The sequence below is a fragment of the Sycon ciliatum genome, chromosome 1 (assembly GCF_964019385.1).
Source record: "Sycon ciliatum chromosome 1, ocSycCili1.1, whole genome shotgun sequence".
In the NCBI taxonomy this organism is placed as follows: Eukaryota; Metazoa; Porifera; class Calcarea; order Leucosolenida; family Sycettidae; genus Sycon; species Sycon ciliatum.
In genome coordinates, this window is record NC_088643.1 from 30,747,968 (window position 1) to 30,768,289 (window position 20,322).

The following is a 20,322-nucleotide window of genomic DNA, read 5'->3' on the forward strand; positions in this document are numbered from 1 at the left end:
TTTTGAATTATGTACAGCCATACCTGGTTCATCGACGTCATTTCCGAATGTTCTTCGCACCAGATGTCGTCATTTTGCATGCGAGCATATGCATGAACGCGGCGCGGCGTTCAAGCGCCCAATGGGGGATTTCCCCCCGGTGCAATCATGGCCGCGATCGCTTGCACAACCCAGTTGTCATCAGGGAGTAGTAAAATACCTACTACTAGTAGTCTACTCCCTGGCCGGCGCTGGTTGTCATCGATCATCATCAAACCTGGCTGACTGTACTCTGTAGTCAGTAGTCTGCATGGTTGGCGATTCACAGTTTCTGCGTGCGGGAACTTTTTGGCAGTTTTGCAGTTCGTGTTGCCGGGAGTGTCTTGTTTAGGAATTGCTTTCAGGAGTTTGAGCTTTGATTTGTTCCGAAATGGCAGCGTCTCTCACAAGACAGCTCCGTCCTGTTGGCCTCTCATTTTTGGTTAGTGCGAGAATTTTAGGAGTTGAGCGAGAGGAGGTTGGTCATATGGCAAAATGTTGACTGCATTTTCCGTTCTTGGTTGGTGATTTGGCCACTCAGGTCACGCAGAGATGTGCTGCCACGGCTGCCTCTTCCTCCAAGCTGAAGAAGTTCTCCATTTATAGATGGGTAAGGAGTGCTGTAGTTGTGTCATAGCCACGGTCTTTCCTTCCCGACATTTGAAGTACCGATAGTACATTGCACACATGGAATGATGGTTTTCAGCCCATTCATCTCAAACTGGTACCCTAACTTTTTGCTGTCTCTCACGTGTAGGGGAAGGTTGAGTGAAAACAACTGCACATCCTGCATTGTTTTTGTTCTATAAACGCTGGCATTGCATAATCCCCGGGGGGGGGGGGGGGGGGGGCCAGTGCTGCGAGCATTTAGAGTTCTCAGGGTAACATGAACAAAAAGAAATAATTTTCAGAGCTGCCAACCAACTGGGTCTGTTTTGCGTACTCGGAATTCTGATTTTCCGTACTTTGCAGTGCTTTTGCGTACTGTAAATATACAAAATTTCGGCGCTGCAAAATTTCGGCACTTCACGATTTTTGACATTTCGGCGGCGATTTATTTTATTATTATTATTATTATTATTATTATTATTATTATTATTATGACGGATAACCCAAAGGCAATGGTACCTAAATCAGGGGGTGGCTCCGGACCAAACACAGAGCAAGGAGCTCAGCCAGCAGAAAACGTCAGAAAACAAATAAACAAAAACAGGAAGCCTGGGATGTCAGCCGTACTTGCAGGGTGCACTGGACAACAGCAGCACATGCACATGCGACGGGAAAAATATAAATATGAAGCATCGGATGTCAGAGAAGTACGTGCAGGAGTGCGCCAGACAACAGCAGCACATGCACACGCGACGGGAAAAAGAATGAAAAACACAGTTTAAAATCCAGGGATCCCAGCAATGTCGTAACAGTACTGAGAGAAATGACGCTTTAAGTCTCTTTTGAATGTATGAGCATGTGCAATCTCACGCAAGTCCTTTGGCAAATTGTTCCATACAGCTAGGGAATGAGAGAGAACATGGCGGCTTCGATATGGACCTTGAGCAGAAGCAAATAAGAGATAGAATGGGCGACGAGCACTAGAGCTAAGAGAGAAGTGACATGCACGAAGAAGGTGTGGATGAAACTTTATAACGTTAAAAACCAGACAGAGGGCTCCAATGTGTCTGCGCCAACTGAGGGATTCCAAACCGGCTGCACGAAAGAGCTCGGATTTGGAAGTGCTCCACTCAGCTGCGCAGCCTTTCCGGTACAGGTATCGTCTAGCGACCTTTGCCTGAAGGCGGTCCAGTGACCCGGTATCTCGTGCAGGCACGCCACAGAACCAAAGCTGGCTAGCGTATTCCGCCACAGGCCGAACATATCCGCGGTAAAGCGCCAATATGGCGGCAGGCGGTAAACGAGAGGCCATGTGGCACAGCAGAACAATGCGTTGGCGAAATTTCGTTATCATTTGAAGGAAATGTGGCTGCCAGGACATGTTGTGAGCCAAGATGACTCCGAGGTGGCGGTGCTCGTTGAGTGTTGGGATGTTACTGTTATTAAAAGGGAGAAGGTGTAGGGAGGAGGGTCCGTTGAGGAGGAGAAAACCACATGTGCTGACTTCTCAGCATTGTAATCTCCCCCCACGGAGAGAGCCCAAGATCCACACGCGTCCAGGTCTTCTTGTACTTCGGAAGACGATGTGTTACCTAATGCTGTATCGTCGGCAAAGAGATACAGATCTGATTGCACTAACGAAGGCAGGGTGTTGATATATAGGAGGAATAAGGCTGGACCCAAGTGAGAGCCTTGTGGGACCCCAGCAGAGAGAAGACGGGGGTCACTCAGTGAGTCACTAACTCGAACCTGAATGCGTCTGTCCGTCAAGTAGTCTTCAAACCAGCGGGTGGTCGAGGTGTTGGCAAACGAGGTGAGTTTTGTGATAAGGTCGTGGTGTGAAACTCTGTCAAACGCTTTCGCGAAATCCAAGAATATCATATTGTATGTACAACGCCGGTCCAATGCAGAGTATATATTGTGTGTTAATACAAGGAGTTGATCAATTGCGGACCGTTTAGGAACAAATCCGAATTGTGTCTGACTGAGGATATTATTGTCCGTCAGGAAACGAACGAGTTGTCGGTTTACCAGCTTGTCAAAAAGTTTCCCAATACTGGGCAGGATAGAAATTGGACGATAACCTTCAGCTGAGTGCGATGGTTTTTTTGGTTTGGGGACTGGTGTGATGACGGCAGTTTTCCATTGACCAGGGAAGGAGCTTGTCCGAATGCAAATGTTGAAGAGGGTTGCCAAAGAATCACAGATTACCGAGGCGGTCTCCCGCAGAAGAGTGTTAGAAATGGGTCCGCCCGAGGACTTATGGACCTTTAGCAGTTTTATTTCATCAAAGACTTGGCCAGGAGTAACCTCGTCCAATTCAAACAAACTTTCGAGCCGTGGTGCTTGTGGTGTGCAAGGTGCTGTGGGTTGTGTACGCCGTTGGTGATTTTGTTGGTTCTGAGTCTGACTTTGTCGTGCGAAATGGTCTGCTAAGTGGTTTGCCTTTTCAGAGTCAGTCACTATGTCACAACCATTTGCAGAAACTAAAGTTGGTATTGTCCCAAGGGGTGAGGAAATGCCACATAGCCGCTTCATACGGTTCCACCATGTTCTAGTTTGGCACCCATTATTAAGGTCATGTCCCAGGCGGGAGTAGTAGCTATCTCTTGCAGTTTTGTTGGCTGAAACGAAAGCGTTGCGAGACAATTTATAGGCGACCCAGTCGCATAGGAGGCCCGTAGATTTAGCTCGCTTGAAAAGTCGTTCTTTAGTTCGGTGAAGCGTGCGAAGACTGGTGGAAAACCACGGTTTGTGGCGCGATCGTGTCCTGCTACCCTTCGTGATCAGTTTCATCGGGACATAGTTATTAACTGTGGATAAAAAAACACCTTGCCAGGCAAATAGAGCGCTGTCACCATGAGTCGCGCCAGTCATACAGTCTGAGAGAGGTTGCTGGGTGAGGTGATCACACAAGGCTTTGAAATTTGAATTCCTGTAGTCAGGCACCCACCTCGAGAGTGTCGTGTCGGCCGATTGTGGCAATGCATCAAAGTGGAAGATAACTGGAGTGTGGTCGCCCAGTGGTGCAAGCGTAGATGTGAATTTCACAAAGTCAATGTTGTTTGTGCACACGAGATCCAGCAACGACTTGGAAGTTCCCGTGGAGGAGAAACGTGTAGGTGTGTCACGCATTAGTTGATATAGTCCTAAATTGTCCAGGGTATCTTGTAATGTCAGGCCCTCGCGGGTAGAGGTGTCTCCAACATTCCAAGTCGACAACTTGGCATTGAAATCGCCCGCAAGGACAATGTTATGTTTGCAAGTGTTTGACACAAGTTCAATTTTGCCAGATATGTCCTGGCAAAATGTCTGAATATTCTGCCACGGAGGCCTGTAGCAGTTGAAAAGCATAACCGATGTTGTTTTGAGGCGAAGTTCAACGCAGAGGCATTCAATAGGAGGAGGAGGCTCCAAGTCAGCCCTGCGGGAAATGAATGCACTGAGAGACTGGTGGTAGTATATTGCAACTCCGCCACCTCGCCTCTGGGTGTCACTTACACGGTCTTTCCTGAGTAGGAAGAAGTCGGGAATGGAGACTTGACCATCATGATGGGAATCGTTGAACCAAGTTTCTGTTACTAATAAAATATCAATAGAGTTTGCGGCTAATAGATATGTCAGTTCGGAGATCTTCTTTACTGCACTTTGACAGTTTAGTAGACACACACGGATCATTTTTTAGTGTTTCTTTTTTTTCAAATAGCTTTCAGTAGGGTCCGACCGCAACGTATCAAACTCGGTGGGGCGACGTTTCTTGGCGGGGGAAACGGACGAACAAGGCAAGGAGGTGGCTGGTGATTGGATCGTGGGAGGAGATGCTGCCGGAAGAGTTTGCGTTTTTGTTGCTGGAGCTGTTGAACATGCAGCCACGGATGATTCAGAATTTGGAACAAGGTCGTCGTTGTGGTGAAGATTAGTGTCGTTGTTTGTTTGTTCAGTCTGCGTCGAGTCCATACTGTTGGTGTCGGCATGGGAATCTGCTATGCTTTCTGAGTTTTCTAGAGTGTGGTTGTCAGCTGTTTCATCTGAAAGATCGGGTTTTGACTGCAAGGAAGAGGAGGCAGCGGTCACGGCAGCAAAGGTTGGGTAAGCAGGGGAGGTCGAGGACGCATCTCTTGCCGGCTGTGTAGTTTCGCCAGTGGGGAGCCCCGTTGGGACTTCCTTGGCTTGTGAAGCGCTTGTTTCGGCTGAGTTCACTTGCAGAGTTGAACTCTCGGCAGTGCGGGGGTCAGTTCCCGTATCCGCCGCACATTCTGCGCTGCTAGCTATATCCGTATTCGTCGGGGGTGTCGTGGTCTGCGTGGTTGTGGTGGACGTGCAATTTTTGGCAACGTGTCCAACTCTGTCACAAACTCGACACGTTTGCTGTTGCCCGTGGTGCCAAACCCGAACCCTTCGTCCCGAGACAGAAATGTAGGAGGGAATGGTTGCCTTTTCAGCCTTTCGGCGTATGGTGACTAATCGAGTCCCATTCAAAATGAACACACCACTGGGAAGGCGGGTCTTCGCAAAGGTAATCCCCAGCACCTCTCCATAGCTAGCCAGAGCATTCTGTATACACTCAAATCCCACCCACAGTGGTACCTCTTGAACGTGGACAGTTACGTTCCTTGTGTCGATCGCGGGCGTGGCAGAAATACGTTCACCAGCCACAACAATTCCATTTGAGCTCAGTGTTTCTTGAGCTTTTGCAGAGTTTAAAGTCAGCCTACAAAGCCGACCTACATACTGGATACCAATGACAGTTTCCTTCGAACCTGTACTTGATTCCAATGCAGTGATTAACTCACCGCTTCGCGCTCCGAAAGGTTTCGCGTAAAGGCTGTCGGTAAGGTCCAGAAAGACAGTCCGTTTCCGTATTTCCTGGGGCGATAAGCCGCCCAGGGCTGTTGAGGACATACTTATGACAGCAATATCAGAGCTCAAAAAATGTCAACCATACACTGTTACGTCACAAATCCTCTTTTGGCGTGGGGTAGAGGGCATAGTATTGCGACAGATGCTGTGAAAAATTTCATCGGCGTTTTAATTTAGGCGTTTTGGGTCGGTGCCGAATATAGCCGAAATTAAATAGCTGCCGAAAATTTGTATATTTACAGTACTACCAATGATTGTGTGCTAGCATGTACAGTCAACTTCGCTAATTACGACTGTGGATATAAGGACAATTCGCGAATAACGAATTTCCATGCCCAGAGCAAAATCCATTCTACCTGTATACGTATAATGAGACTTCGGGTATAACGACACTTCTCGAATAACGACACTTTTCTGATGCCCGGCCGAGTGTCGTTATACGCAAAGTTGACTGTACATGGCTACTAGTGCTAGGTCTAGTAACCCCATGCACCTTGTCCCGTCAGTTTTACTCGTCCGTGTCCATCACGACGGCTCTCACGCACCCTATCCTGCAGCAAGATGACAGTATGGATGGTGTTGCAGCTGCCACGTGCCAGGCGAAATCAACTGTTCGTTCAGCACCATGAAGCTACATGTACACCCGTGTTGTGGCCACGGCTGTGCCTGCTGAAGTGAACCAGGATGAGCTCTGTGTCCTTCGGCTAGCTTCTGAAAAGGGTGCGTCTAGCTGGTCATCGTCAACGTGCAGACCTCTCCGCAGTCTGGGCTTTGTAATCCACAAAGCCACATGCGTTTCGTGGCGGCCTCGCCCTGCGGCATGGTTGGCTTCCCAGTAAACTGCCCTCCACCTGTATGTGGGAAGTGGTTCAATGTGTCCCACGCTCTGTCTTGCCCGACGGGGGGGATACCTAACGATGCACCACAACGAACTCCACAACTGTGCCACTCCGTGAGGTCGCCAAAGATGTTGCCCTTGAGTCACCAGTCCAGCCCCTCACCGGTGAATATCTTCGCCTCAGGACAGCCATCAGAGATGACAGTGCCCGGCTCGGCATCACAGCAAGTGGAGTGTAGGACAGCCAGTTTGAGCGCACATTCTTTGGTGTACGGGTGTTTAACCCTTCGCTGCCTTAAACTTGGCTCTGTCCCTACCCAACCTCTGCTGACCAAGAACAGTCTATTCCGCTTCACGGAACTCTGCAAGCGTAAGCTGCCCGTGTTCGTGTGGAGGCTACTCCGAGTACGGATCAGCCCCTCCCTAACTACCCTCATCTCTCGTCCAACCGACAGAAGAACACGTCGCCAACAAACCGGAAGGCTTCTCAGCCAGCAAAGCCTCACTCGCGACGCAAATCCCGGCCCACGGTGGCAAGTGCTGTTTTGTGGAACCTTCTACCGGAAGATGTGCGGACCATCTCGTGGCTCCCTAGGTTTAAACTGAATTGCCTGCCGTATTGCTGCGATGTATGACTACAGTGCATTCCTGACTAATGCCTGGCCGACTATACCGTGATACTACTAGTAATGTCTCACCGCCCATACTGTGATACCACTAGTGCTTTTGCCACATGTCCTTACCAAACTAGAGTGCATACTTACACAACAGTGATACGCCTTGCCTGCATTCAGCCTTCTGCCGTTCTTCTGCTCTTCTATCCCTTCCTACTGAGTTTGCACACGTTTGATTACGGCAGATAATTAGTAGTGGTGAAACGAATGTCAAAACCTAGTAGCCGAATATTCTTTGGCTTAACGAACGAACGCACGAATATTCTTTTGGTAACACAGATGACATCACATGCCCTCCTCTCAGTCATTTTATGGATATTGTCATTACTATTAGGCATGACAATTGGTTGTGCCACATAAAATGCACCACCACATAAGGCTACTTCGAAGTTCATACGTGTTATGTGCAACATTGGCAGTCCAGTATGCACATACATGTGCAAACATGCAGTACAAAGTCACAAGCAGGCTGTACGCACTGTCTGTACTGTGTTTGGCATGCATGTATGTACATTCACTGCGTTTGAAGTGACGTCACGAATACTCGAATGCGACTTAAAGAATATTCGAATGTGACCAACCGAACGAATGTTCGAATGTTCGAATATTCGTTTCACCACTAATAATTAGTATGTAATATCACCACCCCCACCTCGCCCTTCGCTATCATATTATTGGGCAACGATCCCGTTTGACTTTGCAAAGTAAAATAAAGAATACCATACAACACACTCCACTTACGCTCCCCATGACATGGTGAAGCGCCGGTCACATGAGAAACGAGTAAGAGAAGTTGACCAATCGTCATTTGTTCCCTTGGTGTTCAGTGCCACTGGTGGATGCGGTAAGGCTTTGGCAGCCTTCCTGAAGCGACGGTGTTCCTTGCTTGCCGACAAGAAATGTGAGCCCTTTTCTGTTGTCATGGCGTACTGTGATCAGTTTTGGCCTGCTCCGGTGAGCAGTTTCCAGCATGCGTGGTCATCGTTGTCGCCGTACCAGTGTACCATGTGCTAATGGCTTGGCTGACGGCAAACATGGCTCATTGTCTGTCCGTATCTCGTCGCCATTCAGTTGTGCGATTTATCGGCCGGTGAAAGGTCAAGCTGGTTGTGTTTCTCAAGTTCTCTCAACACAATTGTTATACAGCCGATTGTAATGCGGATGTGCGGACTTTACCATTTTGTCTGTAGATTATAGTAATATCGGCTCTAACAAAGCCACTGTACCTGTGCTATGAGGGTCATTTGAACTCATTTCCTTTGTACTCTTTGTTTCTATTTGCTCAGGATCCGGACTCACCCCAGAAGCCAAGGATGCAGGAGTACATGGTGGATATGAACAAGTTAGTTTGGATGCCCTACTCATTTTGTTGTGCTGCCACTTTCCATAGACGTGGTCATGTGGTGATGCTGGTGCCCCTTAGACCCCTAGAGTCACTGTTGATATATGTTCATAATGACTGCGCATACAGTGGATCATATTATTCATAGCTGTATTTTAAATAAATTTCTAAGCACTCGCAGACTCCATTGCAGCCACTTGCACATTTTATTAGGGTACCTTGACTCGAACGTTCGAAATACGGTCTCTTCGCTGCACAATGAAGTTGAAGACACCACTGCAGCTGTACTTACGGTTGATAAATATGGTGGTAAAGACACACCTGGCAATATGGCGGTAAACACACGCCTGCCCACACACGCTCTCTAGGCTGCAAAGTTCTGGCACAGAGCTCTCCTTCTCACCACCACCACCATCAGTTCGCGCCTGGCTCCTGGTTCCTGGTCGATGCATGGTTGGCGGTATCCGGCATAGCAGGCTGGTATATCTAGTAGTGCATGGCACATAGAAGATGACACAGCAACGACATAGCTCGATTGCGACGTACGTTTCGTCCCCGCTGGACTTATCAGGCAATCTTCTTCTTGGATGTCTTCATATGGAGCTTGACTCGGGAGAATGAAGTTGAAGACACCACTGCAGCTGTACTTATGGTTGATAAATATGGTGGTAAAGACACACCTCTGCATACATCACTTTTAAAAAAATGAATTCACCAAATTTTTGGCCATGTCCATCTTCATGGTGAAAACAGTCAACTACTGCTAAACATGTTATTTTCGGTGTAACTTTAATTTCGGTGATTTCGGTAGAGAAAACAAGCACCTAAATTTAGATTACACCGAAGAGGCACTGGAGTATGCACTGTATGTGAAGGGAAAGCTGGTCACCTGCTGGAAATGAAATGAAATGAAATGTTGGAATGGCGAAAGGTGTCAGGAGAAAAAAATTCACGGTTCGCGTCAGACTGGGCTAGTGGAAGGAAGGGGAAAATGTGCTAGAAATGTGTGTATGCTGTATGTGTAGTAGCAATGGTGAAAGGTGTTGGGAGAAAGTGTCTGTAAATGTGAATGTGTGTTAGTGCGACATGGAGAATAGAATGCAAAAGTATGCAGTATAGCTGGATCCATGGGTGTGAAGACAAAGATGAAGACATTCTCATCACCTTCCTACAGCACCACACAGTATATCTGCTTGTTTCAGTTTTTGTTGGCATTAGTTGACTGTTTTCACCCTGAAGATGGGCCATGGCCGAAAATTTGGTGAATTCATTTTTAATAATAAATTTTTTAAGTGACGTATGCAGTGAAGAGACCATATTTTGAGGTACCCTAATATATTATTTGTATTGAAATTGTCGTCTCTTCGTTGGCTTTTTTTCGTGACAAAATGTTGTTATCTACGGATGGCCCCTAAGTATGCTTGTTGTATACACCATTGGAAAGCATTGTACCTCAGCTACGCGTAGAGTGCCATTTTAGCTGTCTCCTAACAACAAAACGCACTAGAAACGCGGGCCAAACAAACTGATCCTACATTATCGGTTCACTTATGGAGACTGGTAAAGGGTTAAATCCTACAACAGCCTTGGAGATGCGGATGCTAGCAGTGCTCCTCCACATATTCTCTTTACTTAACTGTGTCTTGCTGTGCATGTGTGTCTTTGTGCTTGTGACAGCTGTGGTCCCATGGTTTTGGACGCACTGATTAAGATCAAGAATGAAATTGACCCAACGTTAACCTTCCGCCGATCATGTCGTGAAGGTGAGTCCACTGAATGAATGGAAGACAAAGCAGCAAAGTGTCTGTGAGACGAGAATACTACACCTGCAGATTGTGTGTGTGTGTGTGTGTGTGTGTGTGTGTGTGTGTGTGTGTGTGTGTGTGTGTGTGTGTGTGTGTGTGTGTGTGTGTCCCATATGGTGCAGTGGTATGTGCAGTCGATTTCCAATCGAGAGGTTGCGGGTTCAATTCCCGACGATTATGGTCGCACATGTCTTTCTTCTCTTTCTCATTCTGCCAGTGTATGCCGGAGTATGTATGTGGTGTGGTGTGTGTGTAAAAAAAAATGAAAAAAATGAAAAATAGGGATTCACTGGCCAGAAAAAGCCACTTCAATCAGATGTGTGGTGGATACCAGGCTAAAAAATAGTGGCGGTCAATTCATCAGCCTTGCAAGCTGTTGAATGGTGTAATCCCAGCACAAGTTGCTATGTCTAACATAGCTGTTCGCTATCATCGCTTCCGCGATGGGCAGGTCTGAGGTCTGAGGTGTGTGTGTGTGTGTGATCATTATGATGTAAGAATGCTGAGGGCACTATATGTCTCAGAGAATTGGTGCTCATGTATTGACACTCCTCAACAAGCATCTCAATTTGAAGTGAGTGAAGGGACATGATGACTTGATGAGTTATGCCATGCCTGTTGTATATTGTTTCCCAGGAATCTGTGGATCGTGCAGTGTGAACATTGATGGAAGCAATACTCTTGCCTGCATCCGGTAATCTTCTTGCGCATTTTGTATCATTTCCTTCTATCCCTCGTTGGATGTTGTTTGCAAAAGTGGTTAACCCCAGAATGCCCAAATACTGTAAAACACGATATTTTCGATGTAACTTTAATTTCGGTGGTTTCGGTAGTGAAAACCAGCACCTAAATTTAGATTACGCCTAAAAGGCACCAGAGTATACACTGTATGTGAAGGGAATGCTGGTCACCTAATTCTAAATTACACCTGAAACCTGGCAGGTCCCTGACACCAAAATTGTAATACACCTAAAATTACATGTTTTACAGTACCGCACACACCATAAAATCTCGTCAGAGCACCCCATCTCCCGAAAGCGAAACCTTGATTTTGAGGCAGGCAAAGACCATACTCCTAACACCGTACTGTCAGTGAGTCCTGTGATGTGCGGCTCTGATCTACGGTGTTGACACGTTTCTTCTTTGATGCGGGGAATCAGCAAACTGACAATGTAGTAACTGCTGCCAGGGTGATGCCAGCTGCTGTACTAAGGTCTGAACAACATGGCATGCAACTGGCATTCGCAAAGTTCACTGGTCGGATGATGTGTGCTTGAACTCTGCTGCTGCCGCTGCTCGCACGTTGCATTGCGGTAGTTGCAGAAGTCTAAACCCTTCTTCTTGAAGTTGTTTTGAGTGCCAGCGCTGCGATATTGTTGGCTCTTGTGTGTTTGTTTGAAATGATCATGCACAATCGCTGATCAAACGCGTTGTAGAAACGTGGTCACAGTTGGCAGTAGTCTGAATAGCCTATAACTTCTATAAGTGTGAATTTAATCTGTTTGTGTGTGTGTGTGTGTGTGCACGTGCGTGTGTGCGTATGTGTGTGTGTGTATGCGTGCATATGTGTACTTGGTGCATATTGTTGTTGACTTGTGTAGTAAAATTGACGCAGGCAGTTCTAAGTCCGTCACCATTCGCCCACTTCCACATATGTATGTAGTGAAGGACTTGGTTCCGGTAAGTTAGACCCGAAAGTGTTCAGCTTAAAAGATGCACATTGTATCTTTGTCTTGATCTTATACCATTCATGTAGCCAGTAACTGCAATGGAAAGAAGCACACCCAGATGTTATCACAGTCTACAAAGAGAGTTGGCTTGTATGCGTGTTGTCATTATGTTTGTGTGTTGTCATTGTGTTGCTGTCACTGTAGGACATGAGCCACTTTTATGAGCAGTACCGTTCAATCGAACCGTATCTGAAAAAGAAGGACGCTTCGATTCAGGGCAAGGCTCAGTTCAAGCAATCAGTCGATGACCGCAAAAAACTGGTAAGTACTAAGTTTAAAAGCTGTGTTCACAACTGGCGCGCGGTACGCTTGCTGTTCATGGGTGCCCAAACGCGCGTTCAGGCTTTCACAAAAAAAACAGCAATTCAAGTTGTATTCAGCGCGTGCGACACCTTCGAGTACTAATTTGTTGACCCCACCAGTGAAAGTGACTGGCATGTACGCTGGTACGCACCTGATACGCGCTGAAAATTCCAACCTGTTGGAATTTCCATTTCGGCGCGTTTCCGTACGCATGGCGCCCCAAAAGCCAGCAAAAATACGCACAAACGCGTGATTTCACGCGTACACGGTTGTGAACACAGCTTTAGACTCGAATGGGGAGCCAAGGATTAATTTATAGGAAAGAAAAAGGACCAAGGAACTACAAGCTACGCTATAATGTCCACTACCACCACCTGTTACTTGGCAATCAGCTCATTCGATAACATTTGCACGACACTGACCAGCGGTACTGACGTTCTACAACTAACTGCCAATCAGCTCTAGCACGTCTTGGATGCGCACTCCAACAGCCTTCCAACTTGGAAGGTTCGAAGTTATAGCAAGAGTACATAAGCTCCCAAGAGTGTTAAACTCCTGATACGACAGCGAAAAATCACATCATGTGGTGTTCCCATAGTACGGTCCCAGCCCGTTTTTAACGACCGATGAATTTAAAAAATAGCACCCCTGACAGAAGCACATCCGGCTTTGTCCAAGTCATTAGCATGATCATGGCAGATATTCGGACTGCGAGCACACCAGCCTTCGCTGTACATACCGTAATGTCGCGTATAAAAGCAGGTGCTAACGGCCGTATAAGCCGGGGTTCAACCCATGCTTCTATTCAAAACATGCTTCTACGTCAACATCAAAGTCACAGTACGTCAGTCAGGTCACCCGATAATAGGCCAGATTTGAAATTCATGACTGAAATATGCAAATTGTCTGAGAATACACGAAAACGAAATACAAAATGCAACAATATGGCAGGGCGATATTTGAGATGCACGAGTCTGTTCAGATTTGCAATTGACACATCAAAATCAGGTCAAAATCAGGTCAAAATCAGGTCAAAATCAGGTCAAAATCAAGTCGACAGTATTAAAAACAATAAACATGCTAAGGGGTTGTCCGTAATTTTCGAAAAAATTAAAAAATCCGTCCTCGTGCAAAATTGTCTCTGACCCACCCACCCACCCCCCATTTTTCCCATTAATTTTTTGATTTTTACCGATGCCCAGCTCGAAAATAGACCCCATGTTTTCTGACTGCACCTGTGTCAAGTACTAGTAGTAGCTAAGTACAGTGAGTAGTAGGTCTACCAACGTCACGGCCATGCACCGTCCTACAACTACATGAAAAGTCAACATAGTAGATACTGGTGTTTGTGTTGAGTATGAATTAGGACAACGGGAACAAGTTAGTGGAACGACATTTATTAGAGACGGGATGACTAAGACCAGGACGAACGAAACGACTACGTGGTGATTATTGAAGAGTGAGAAAGAGAGAGATCAAGTCTGAACGGCAAGATAAAGGGCCTGGGTAGCTATGGCAATTATGGGCGCGCAAGTAGCTACCCAGGCCAACGGAACAAAAGGAGACAAAAGGTGAGTACGGGAGGAGGTACCTAACATACCTCCCCTGAGTGAAAAAAGAACCGCGACCTCGCGGGAAATAATAAGACGATGAGAAAAATAGAGAGAAACAATGACCGAGGAAGAAGAGAAGAAAAAACAACAAAAAACACACACACACAACGCACGGGCCTCACAAAAGTGTGTACTAAAAATGCACTACAGGTCATTACAACGTTCCTGTACTACTTATAGTGTGTACATTGCCAATAACAACGGGCCCAAACGCCCCTTCAAAAAAATGGCACAAAAATAACTATTGGAGTTTGACGAGGAACGTGAATTGCATTCTGATTACTAGTATTTTGCACGGCTAATACAGCCTAGTTACACTTTAATATACGACACAAGTAAAAGAGCGTGGCTCACCATGATCGGACCCCTAATATTAATGAAGGACACGCGCGCGCGCGCGCGCGTACACACACACGCACACTACAAAAATCCCAAAATAAAATAAACCGAAAATAAATTTGACGACGAAGGACGGATGAAAAAGAAAGAGAGAAATAAAGAAAGTAGCTGACCTGCATGACTTGGACGAGACGAGGTTGACATAGACGAGACGAATGGCGGTTGAGGACGAGGGTCGTGGGTTCCGAGCAATGGTCGGGCGCCAATGTTGAGTATGAATTAGGACAACGGACAACGGGAACAAGTTAGTGGAACGACATTTATTCCCGTAGCTATGCAGAAGACGTTACTTCAGTAACGTCTGGCGCTAGCCAGGGTCCACACAGCTTTAATTTGGTATTTGTGTGTTTGTTTGTGTGTTTGTGTCACGCCTGGCGCTATCCCGTATATGTCCCGTACCGTACCATCAAACACAGCTGGCCACATACAGCTGGCCGCAATATTCAAATAGGGCTTTCAAATGCAAGATCATAACGTGATTCACTGAAGCAACTTGGAAGAATGAGTATGAATGCGAAGTGTATGGGGGAATGCATGTAGGGCGATAGTGCGGGTTCGAATCCCAGGTTATGCCTTAAAAAAATAGGAGAATTGAAAATTTTATAACATCCTTATGCTTTTTTTGCCTAGGTCATCAAGGCGGTAGACGGTGTCGTATTACCCTCGACCGTACCTGTCCCGTACCTGCCCCGTACCGTACCATCAAAGACGGCTGGCCACAATGCATATTCAAATAGGGCTTTCAAATGCAAGATCGTAATGTGAAGCAACTTGGAAGAATTAGTATGTATGCGAAGTGTATCGGGGGATGCATGCAGGGCGACAGTGCGGGTTCGAATCCCAGGTTTGTCTTAAAAAAAAAAAGGAGAAATTTATAAGAATTTATGACATCTCTATGCTTTTTTTGTCTCCGTCATCAAGGCAAAAAAAGCATAGCGTAGGGCCCTGAGCTTCCTCTCGTTAGAGACGGGATGACTAAGACCAGGACGAACGAAACGACTACATGGTGATTATTGAAGAGTGAGAAAGAGAGAAAGATCAAGTCTGAACGGCAAGATAAAGGACCTGGGTAGCTATGGCAATTATGGGCGCGCAAGTAGCTACCCAGGCCAACGGAACAAAAGGAGACAAACGGTGAGTACGCGAGTGCATGCAGGCCAGCTAGAAAAGGTATGGGAGGAGGTACCTAACATTTGCGACAATCGATCCTACACTACGTCTACACTACAGTACAGTACGAGTACACAGTCAGCTCAGTGCAACAAGTGTAATGTATGAAAGTCACTGGAGCAAAAAAAGTATGAAAAATCAAAAAATTAAATTCCGCCAGCACTCTTGACCACCCACCCCCTTTTTGCCTGAGGACGGATTTTTAATTTTTCGAAAAATACGGACGACCCCTAAGGTAAGTAATTCACAACAATTTTTTGCTCGTGCAAAGACTCTGAAATCTGCCGGCAACAAAACAAAGATTTGGAAAGCCAGGGTGGAAATTTACACTTACAGTACTACAACAAGATCATCATCGATATCGGCAATCTCCATGGCAACATCAGCCACTTCAAGGTCAGCAGTTGCAGTAGATCCAGCAGTCGCAGCAGATTCTTCAGTCAAGAGAGTCGGCAGTCGCAGCTGAATCAGCGGTCGCAGCAGATTCATCTGTCAAGAGAGAGTCGGCAGTCGCAGCTGAATCAGCGGTCGCAGCAGATTCATGTCAAGAGAGAGTCCTCAGTCGCAGCTGAATCAGCGGTCGCAGCAAAGTCGACATCATCGTCGTCGTCATGTCACTGGAGGTGCCGCCAGCAACACCGTCATCAGCAGCCACTTCACCAAGAACAATAGCCTCTTGGTCAAGCTCATCTTCGAAGTCTTCCACAGCATTGGCTGGCTGCAGCTGCGCAGGCAGCAATGAGACCAGCTCTTCAAGACGTTCTCGGCCATCAGCAGCGGGACGACCATCCTTGGAGCAGGACACCTGGTCAACAGTGGCCCCAGGAACCTGGCCGCAGCAGGTGAAGGAGTTCTTGATGAGGTCCGGTGACAGGGAACACCATGACTTCACGACGATGCCGCACAGCTTCGACTTCGTAATGGGACGGACGTTGCCTCCGGCGGTGTAAGTCTTGTCACCTGTTGCCAGCCATTCATCATACAAGTCCCGGATGCTGCTCTTGAAGGGCTTGTTCCAGCTGGCAAGCAGGGTGCATCCACCAAGGATCACAGCACTCAGGATGCATTTTTGGCGCCTCTCTGCAGTGACGGAGTCGGTAAGATGGCAGCGATAAGAATCCCACACAAGAAGCCTCTTTCCAAAGGCCATGGAACCCATCACTCTCTGAAACCAATCAATTGTCAACTCATTGTTGAACCATCCGTTGTCAGAGAATGCTACTACGATGTCCCGGCGGGCCTTCAGCTCCCTGTCCTCTGCCGTCTTGCCCTTGCCTTTGAAGACGACAAAGGGCAGCCGCTTTGCACCAGACGCAGATGTCATCAGTGCCACAGTGACATTTCGCTTGTCATGCCCTGTTGAGGCCAAGCTGATTGTCCTGGCGCCAATTTCGTTGACTGTCCGGTTGCTAGTCGCATCAAACCAAACGGCAGTCTCATCCATGGCAAAGATGTTGGCAGGGCTTAAATCGTTGTTGTCGGCGAACAGCTTTCTGAAAAACACAAGGAAGTCCGTCAACTTGGGGATCAGGTCAGCAGGAGTTCGATGGCTCTGGTGTGTCTTCACTCTTGTCGTTAGTTTACGACGCTCCATGAAATTCCCGCACCATCCAGCACTGGCATTGACTGATTCCTGCCCTCCTTGCTCGTCGTGAATCTGCTTAGCCATTGCCCGACTGCTTGTCTGCTTAGCCATTGCTCGACTTCCGTGTCGCTCGTCGACATTGCTGGCGCTCCGTGACGATCCATCCGAACAGCTCATCTCCAAGGTCACGTAAAAGCAACTTTTCGCCACCGCCGACTAGCGCGCCCGTGCACGACCACGACAGGTTATGGATTTCTCTACTCCATTGGCCTCCTTCTGTTTCCAGCGACAAACCATGCTCTCGTTCACGTTGTGGAGGCGACTGGCAACACTGCACGATGTTTCCTTCGCGGACTTGATGACAGTCAGCTTGAAGGTAAGGCTGTAGTTCTTTCTCTTTCCTGTCGTCGGCATCTTTGCAGCTGCTGCCGGTGAATCCTCAAGAGGAGAATGAGGATTGACTGCTAGGGTCGAAGCAATTTTTTCTCCCTGGCTAGCCATGGCTGTGACACTACCGAGGGCCCCGTGAACTACAGTCTACACTCCAGTGCGCGACACGAACCGGCAGACTGCAACAGTGCAGTGCGCGCGCACTAGTGCACTGCACTGTCATGCATGACTTGTACTGTGCATGTGCAAGTACTTGCACATGTACTCTGCAGTCTGCCGTACGCGGCCTGCAGTTATACGGTGTTTCTAGTTGCAACATTTTTGTCTTGAAAAGAAGCACGGCTTCTATTCAAATCGTGCTTCTCTGTCACGACGCGCTTCGAAAAATCGCCTTCTATTCGAGTCATGCTTTTTTACGCGACATTACGGTAGTACACATCGTACTTGGAACACGTGATGTGAGTTTTCGCTGTCGGAGATCTTGTATCACTCACACTTTTTTATGAGCTTATTTACTCTTGGTTACATGTTTGTAGGGGAATGGGTATTCCGGATGAATAAAGTTCCTGTGTTCCTGTCTAAATACCAACACTGTCATGTGTTTTGTTTCGCAGGACGGTCTATACGAGTGCATTCTTTGCGCTTGCTGCAGTACCTCTTGCCCTAGCTACTGGTGGAACAGTGATAAGTATCTTGGACCGGCTGTGCTCATGCAAGCATACCGCTGGATGGTCGACAGCCGTGTAAGTGACCTTTCAGTATCTCCCCGTAGTGGTATAGTCCTCGCCCATATTGCATTTCTTGACCTAACACAACTCTAGACTTGTGAGACTCCAGCAGGACACTATGTCATGCTCAACTGAGTCTGGAAAAAGAACATCCGCGTCTTTACAATTGTCGCTTCGCGCATCGCAACATTTTTGACTTGATTGTCTTTGTCGGATTGTCAGCATCGCCTTTTCTGTTTCTACATTGGTCGAACTCTTCCTACGTAATGTCTTCTACTGAAGCAGTTATATAAGCTGTTGCGGTCTCTGAGGTCTCTCCCACAACAAATAAAACCAACCCTTTCCGCCCCAGAATCTTGATCTTCAAGACTGCAGGGTTGGGTATAAGAATCCTGGTATCTCTCATGAATTTCAAACTGCTGAAGTTGACGATGGTAAGAACAGAGTGTTCACAAACTTGCCATGGAACGAAGGTGTTGATCTGCTTATCCCATCTTGCTGGAAGGTGTTGATCTGCTTATCCCATCTTGCTGGAAGGTGTTGATCTGCTTATCCCATCTTGCTGGAAGGTGTTGATCTGCTTATCCCATCTTGCTGGAAGGTCGTTACTGTTGTTTGACTTGTTAGTTTTGTGCGTAAATCTTAAAATTCTCACAATGTTGCTGTTGTTGTTGTCATCATCGTTTTGGCCGGTGTTGTTGGATATTTTCAGGATGATTATCTGAAGGAGCGTCTTGACATGCTACGAGATGAATTCTCTGTGTACCGATGCCATACCATCATGAACTGCACAAAGACCTGCCCCAAGGTAAGCTACCAACCTGCTACTGTTCATGGAATGGCCGGGTTAAAACATAGTATGCACTGTTTTCTTTTTTCCGTCCTTCATGTTGTTTTCTGCCTTGACATCAGCATCTTCCATATTTGATTTCTGTTTACCACCACTCAGCATAAGCGAAATCATCAATCATTTGATTGACGATGACGCGAAAATGCAAATAATAGTAATAATAATAATGCACCTGGGATGATCTATTTACCATCCGCAAACTACGTGACGGGGGTGCTATGCCTTCCTTCAGTGCATCAAGCAGCTTCATTTGTTCACAGCTGAAAATCCGAAACCAATCTTTTCATTTGGTTTGAATACACACAGTGAAACTTGAGTACAACCTACCCTCGGTGGACAGGAAAGAGTCCTTTTCATCCAACTGCGCACACATGCACGGCCATTTGGGAAGAGAACGTCTCAGCTGAAGTGTTTTTGTTCTGTACATTTCAAGTTGAAACTAATCCCTAGTGTGTGACTATACATGTATACTGTAAACCCGGAATCGTTTGCGCCTGTTTTAATTCGCCAACTGCGGTGACCATTTTGCGCCTGCAAATGTTTGCGATTGGAGTCAATTTGATGAGCCTACAGCGCCCACTTTCGCGGCTTCACACCCATCCGAACGTTTCTGGGTTTACAGTAGTACCTACATGAATATAATTATTGTCTTGAACAAATATCGATGTTTACGGCTTGCTCCTTTTTATAGTGGAGGGAGTTGAAATCTATCTTTACATTTATTTACCCATCTCTTCATCTCTCTGTCCTGTGTTTTGCTATTTTTAGGGTCTCAACCCAGGCAAGGCTATTGCTGAAGTCAAGAAACTAATGGTTGCCCACTAGTTGTTCCAATGCTATTATTAGAATCTTAGTTTTGGTGGAGATTGTAGACTTATAGGCTGACATTGACTATTTTATTCAGGTTGGTCAATTTGGACATGCTACACACATATCACAGTTCAGATTTTGAACCACTCTTCTTGAGGGTTTTTGTTTTGCGCAAGTTCTCTTTGCAAATCCAGTGTATTGCAGGCATGCCAAGCGCACAGGAGTTTAGTTGCCACATGAAATACACGCAGATGCAGATGCAGAGCTGCCACATGTTACCTGATTGCTGTACACAGTGTAACTTTAAAAACTTATGGTGTAAACTGAGAATTTGCATGTAATTTATGTGTGGGGGGGGGGGGGTAGGTAATGATTCCAGTACTCAATGGCACCCTGGTTTAGTTCTGTGCATGTGCAGTGTAAACGTTGGCTGAACAATACTTGTTGGTCAGTAAACAAGTGGTGAACTGATGGTGTGAGCAGTAGCAACGAAGTGAGTAGGGTGAGGTGCAAAGTAAGTGTGAAAACTGAAAAGGAAAGGTACACTATTACACTGAGTCTAACCAATCAACATTTTCATTCTTTTTGTTTAGCCATC

General features: G+C 46.7%; 1 protein-coding gene across 1 annotated transcript; it reads left to right on the top strand.

The window, feature by feature from the left end:
• The first annotated feature begins 291 nt into the window (after nucleotides 1-291).
• Nucleotides 292-20,054, top strand: LOC135822559 (succinate dehydrogenase [ubiquinone] iron-sulfur subunit, mitochondrial-like). Its single transcript, XM_065335364.1, has 10 exons — nucleotides 292-460; nucleotides 560-628; nucleotides 8,286-8,341; nucleotides 10,019-10,104; nucleotides 10,783-10,840; nucleotides 11,748-11,826; nucleotides 12,021-12,137; nucleotides 17,951-18,079; nucleotides 18,777-18,872; nucleotides 19,683-20,054. The coding sequence occupies exons 1-10, from the start codon at nucleotides 410-412 to the stop codon at nucleotides 19,737-19,739; spliced, it is 798 nt and encodes a 265-aa protein (XP_065191436.1). The 5' UTR covers nucleotides 292-409; the 3' UTR covers nucleotides 19,740-20,054.
• The last annotated feature ends 268 nt before the right edge of the window (nucleotides 20,055-20,322 follow it).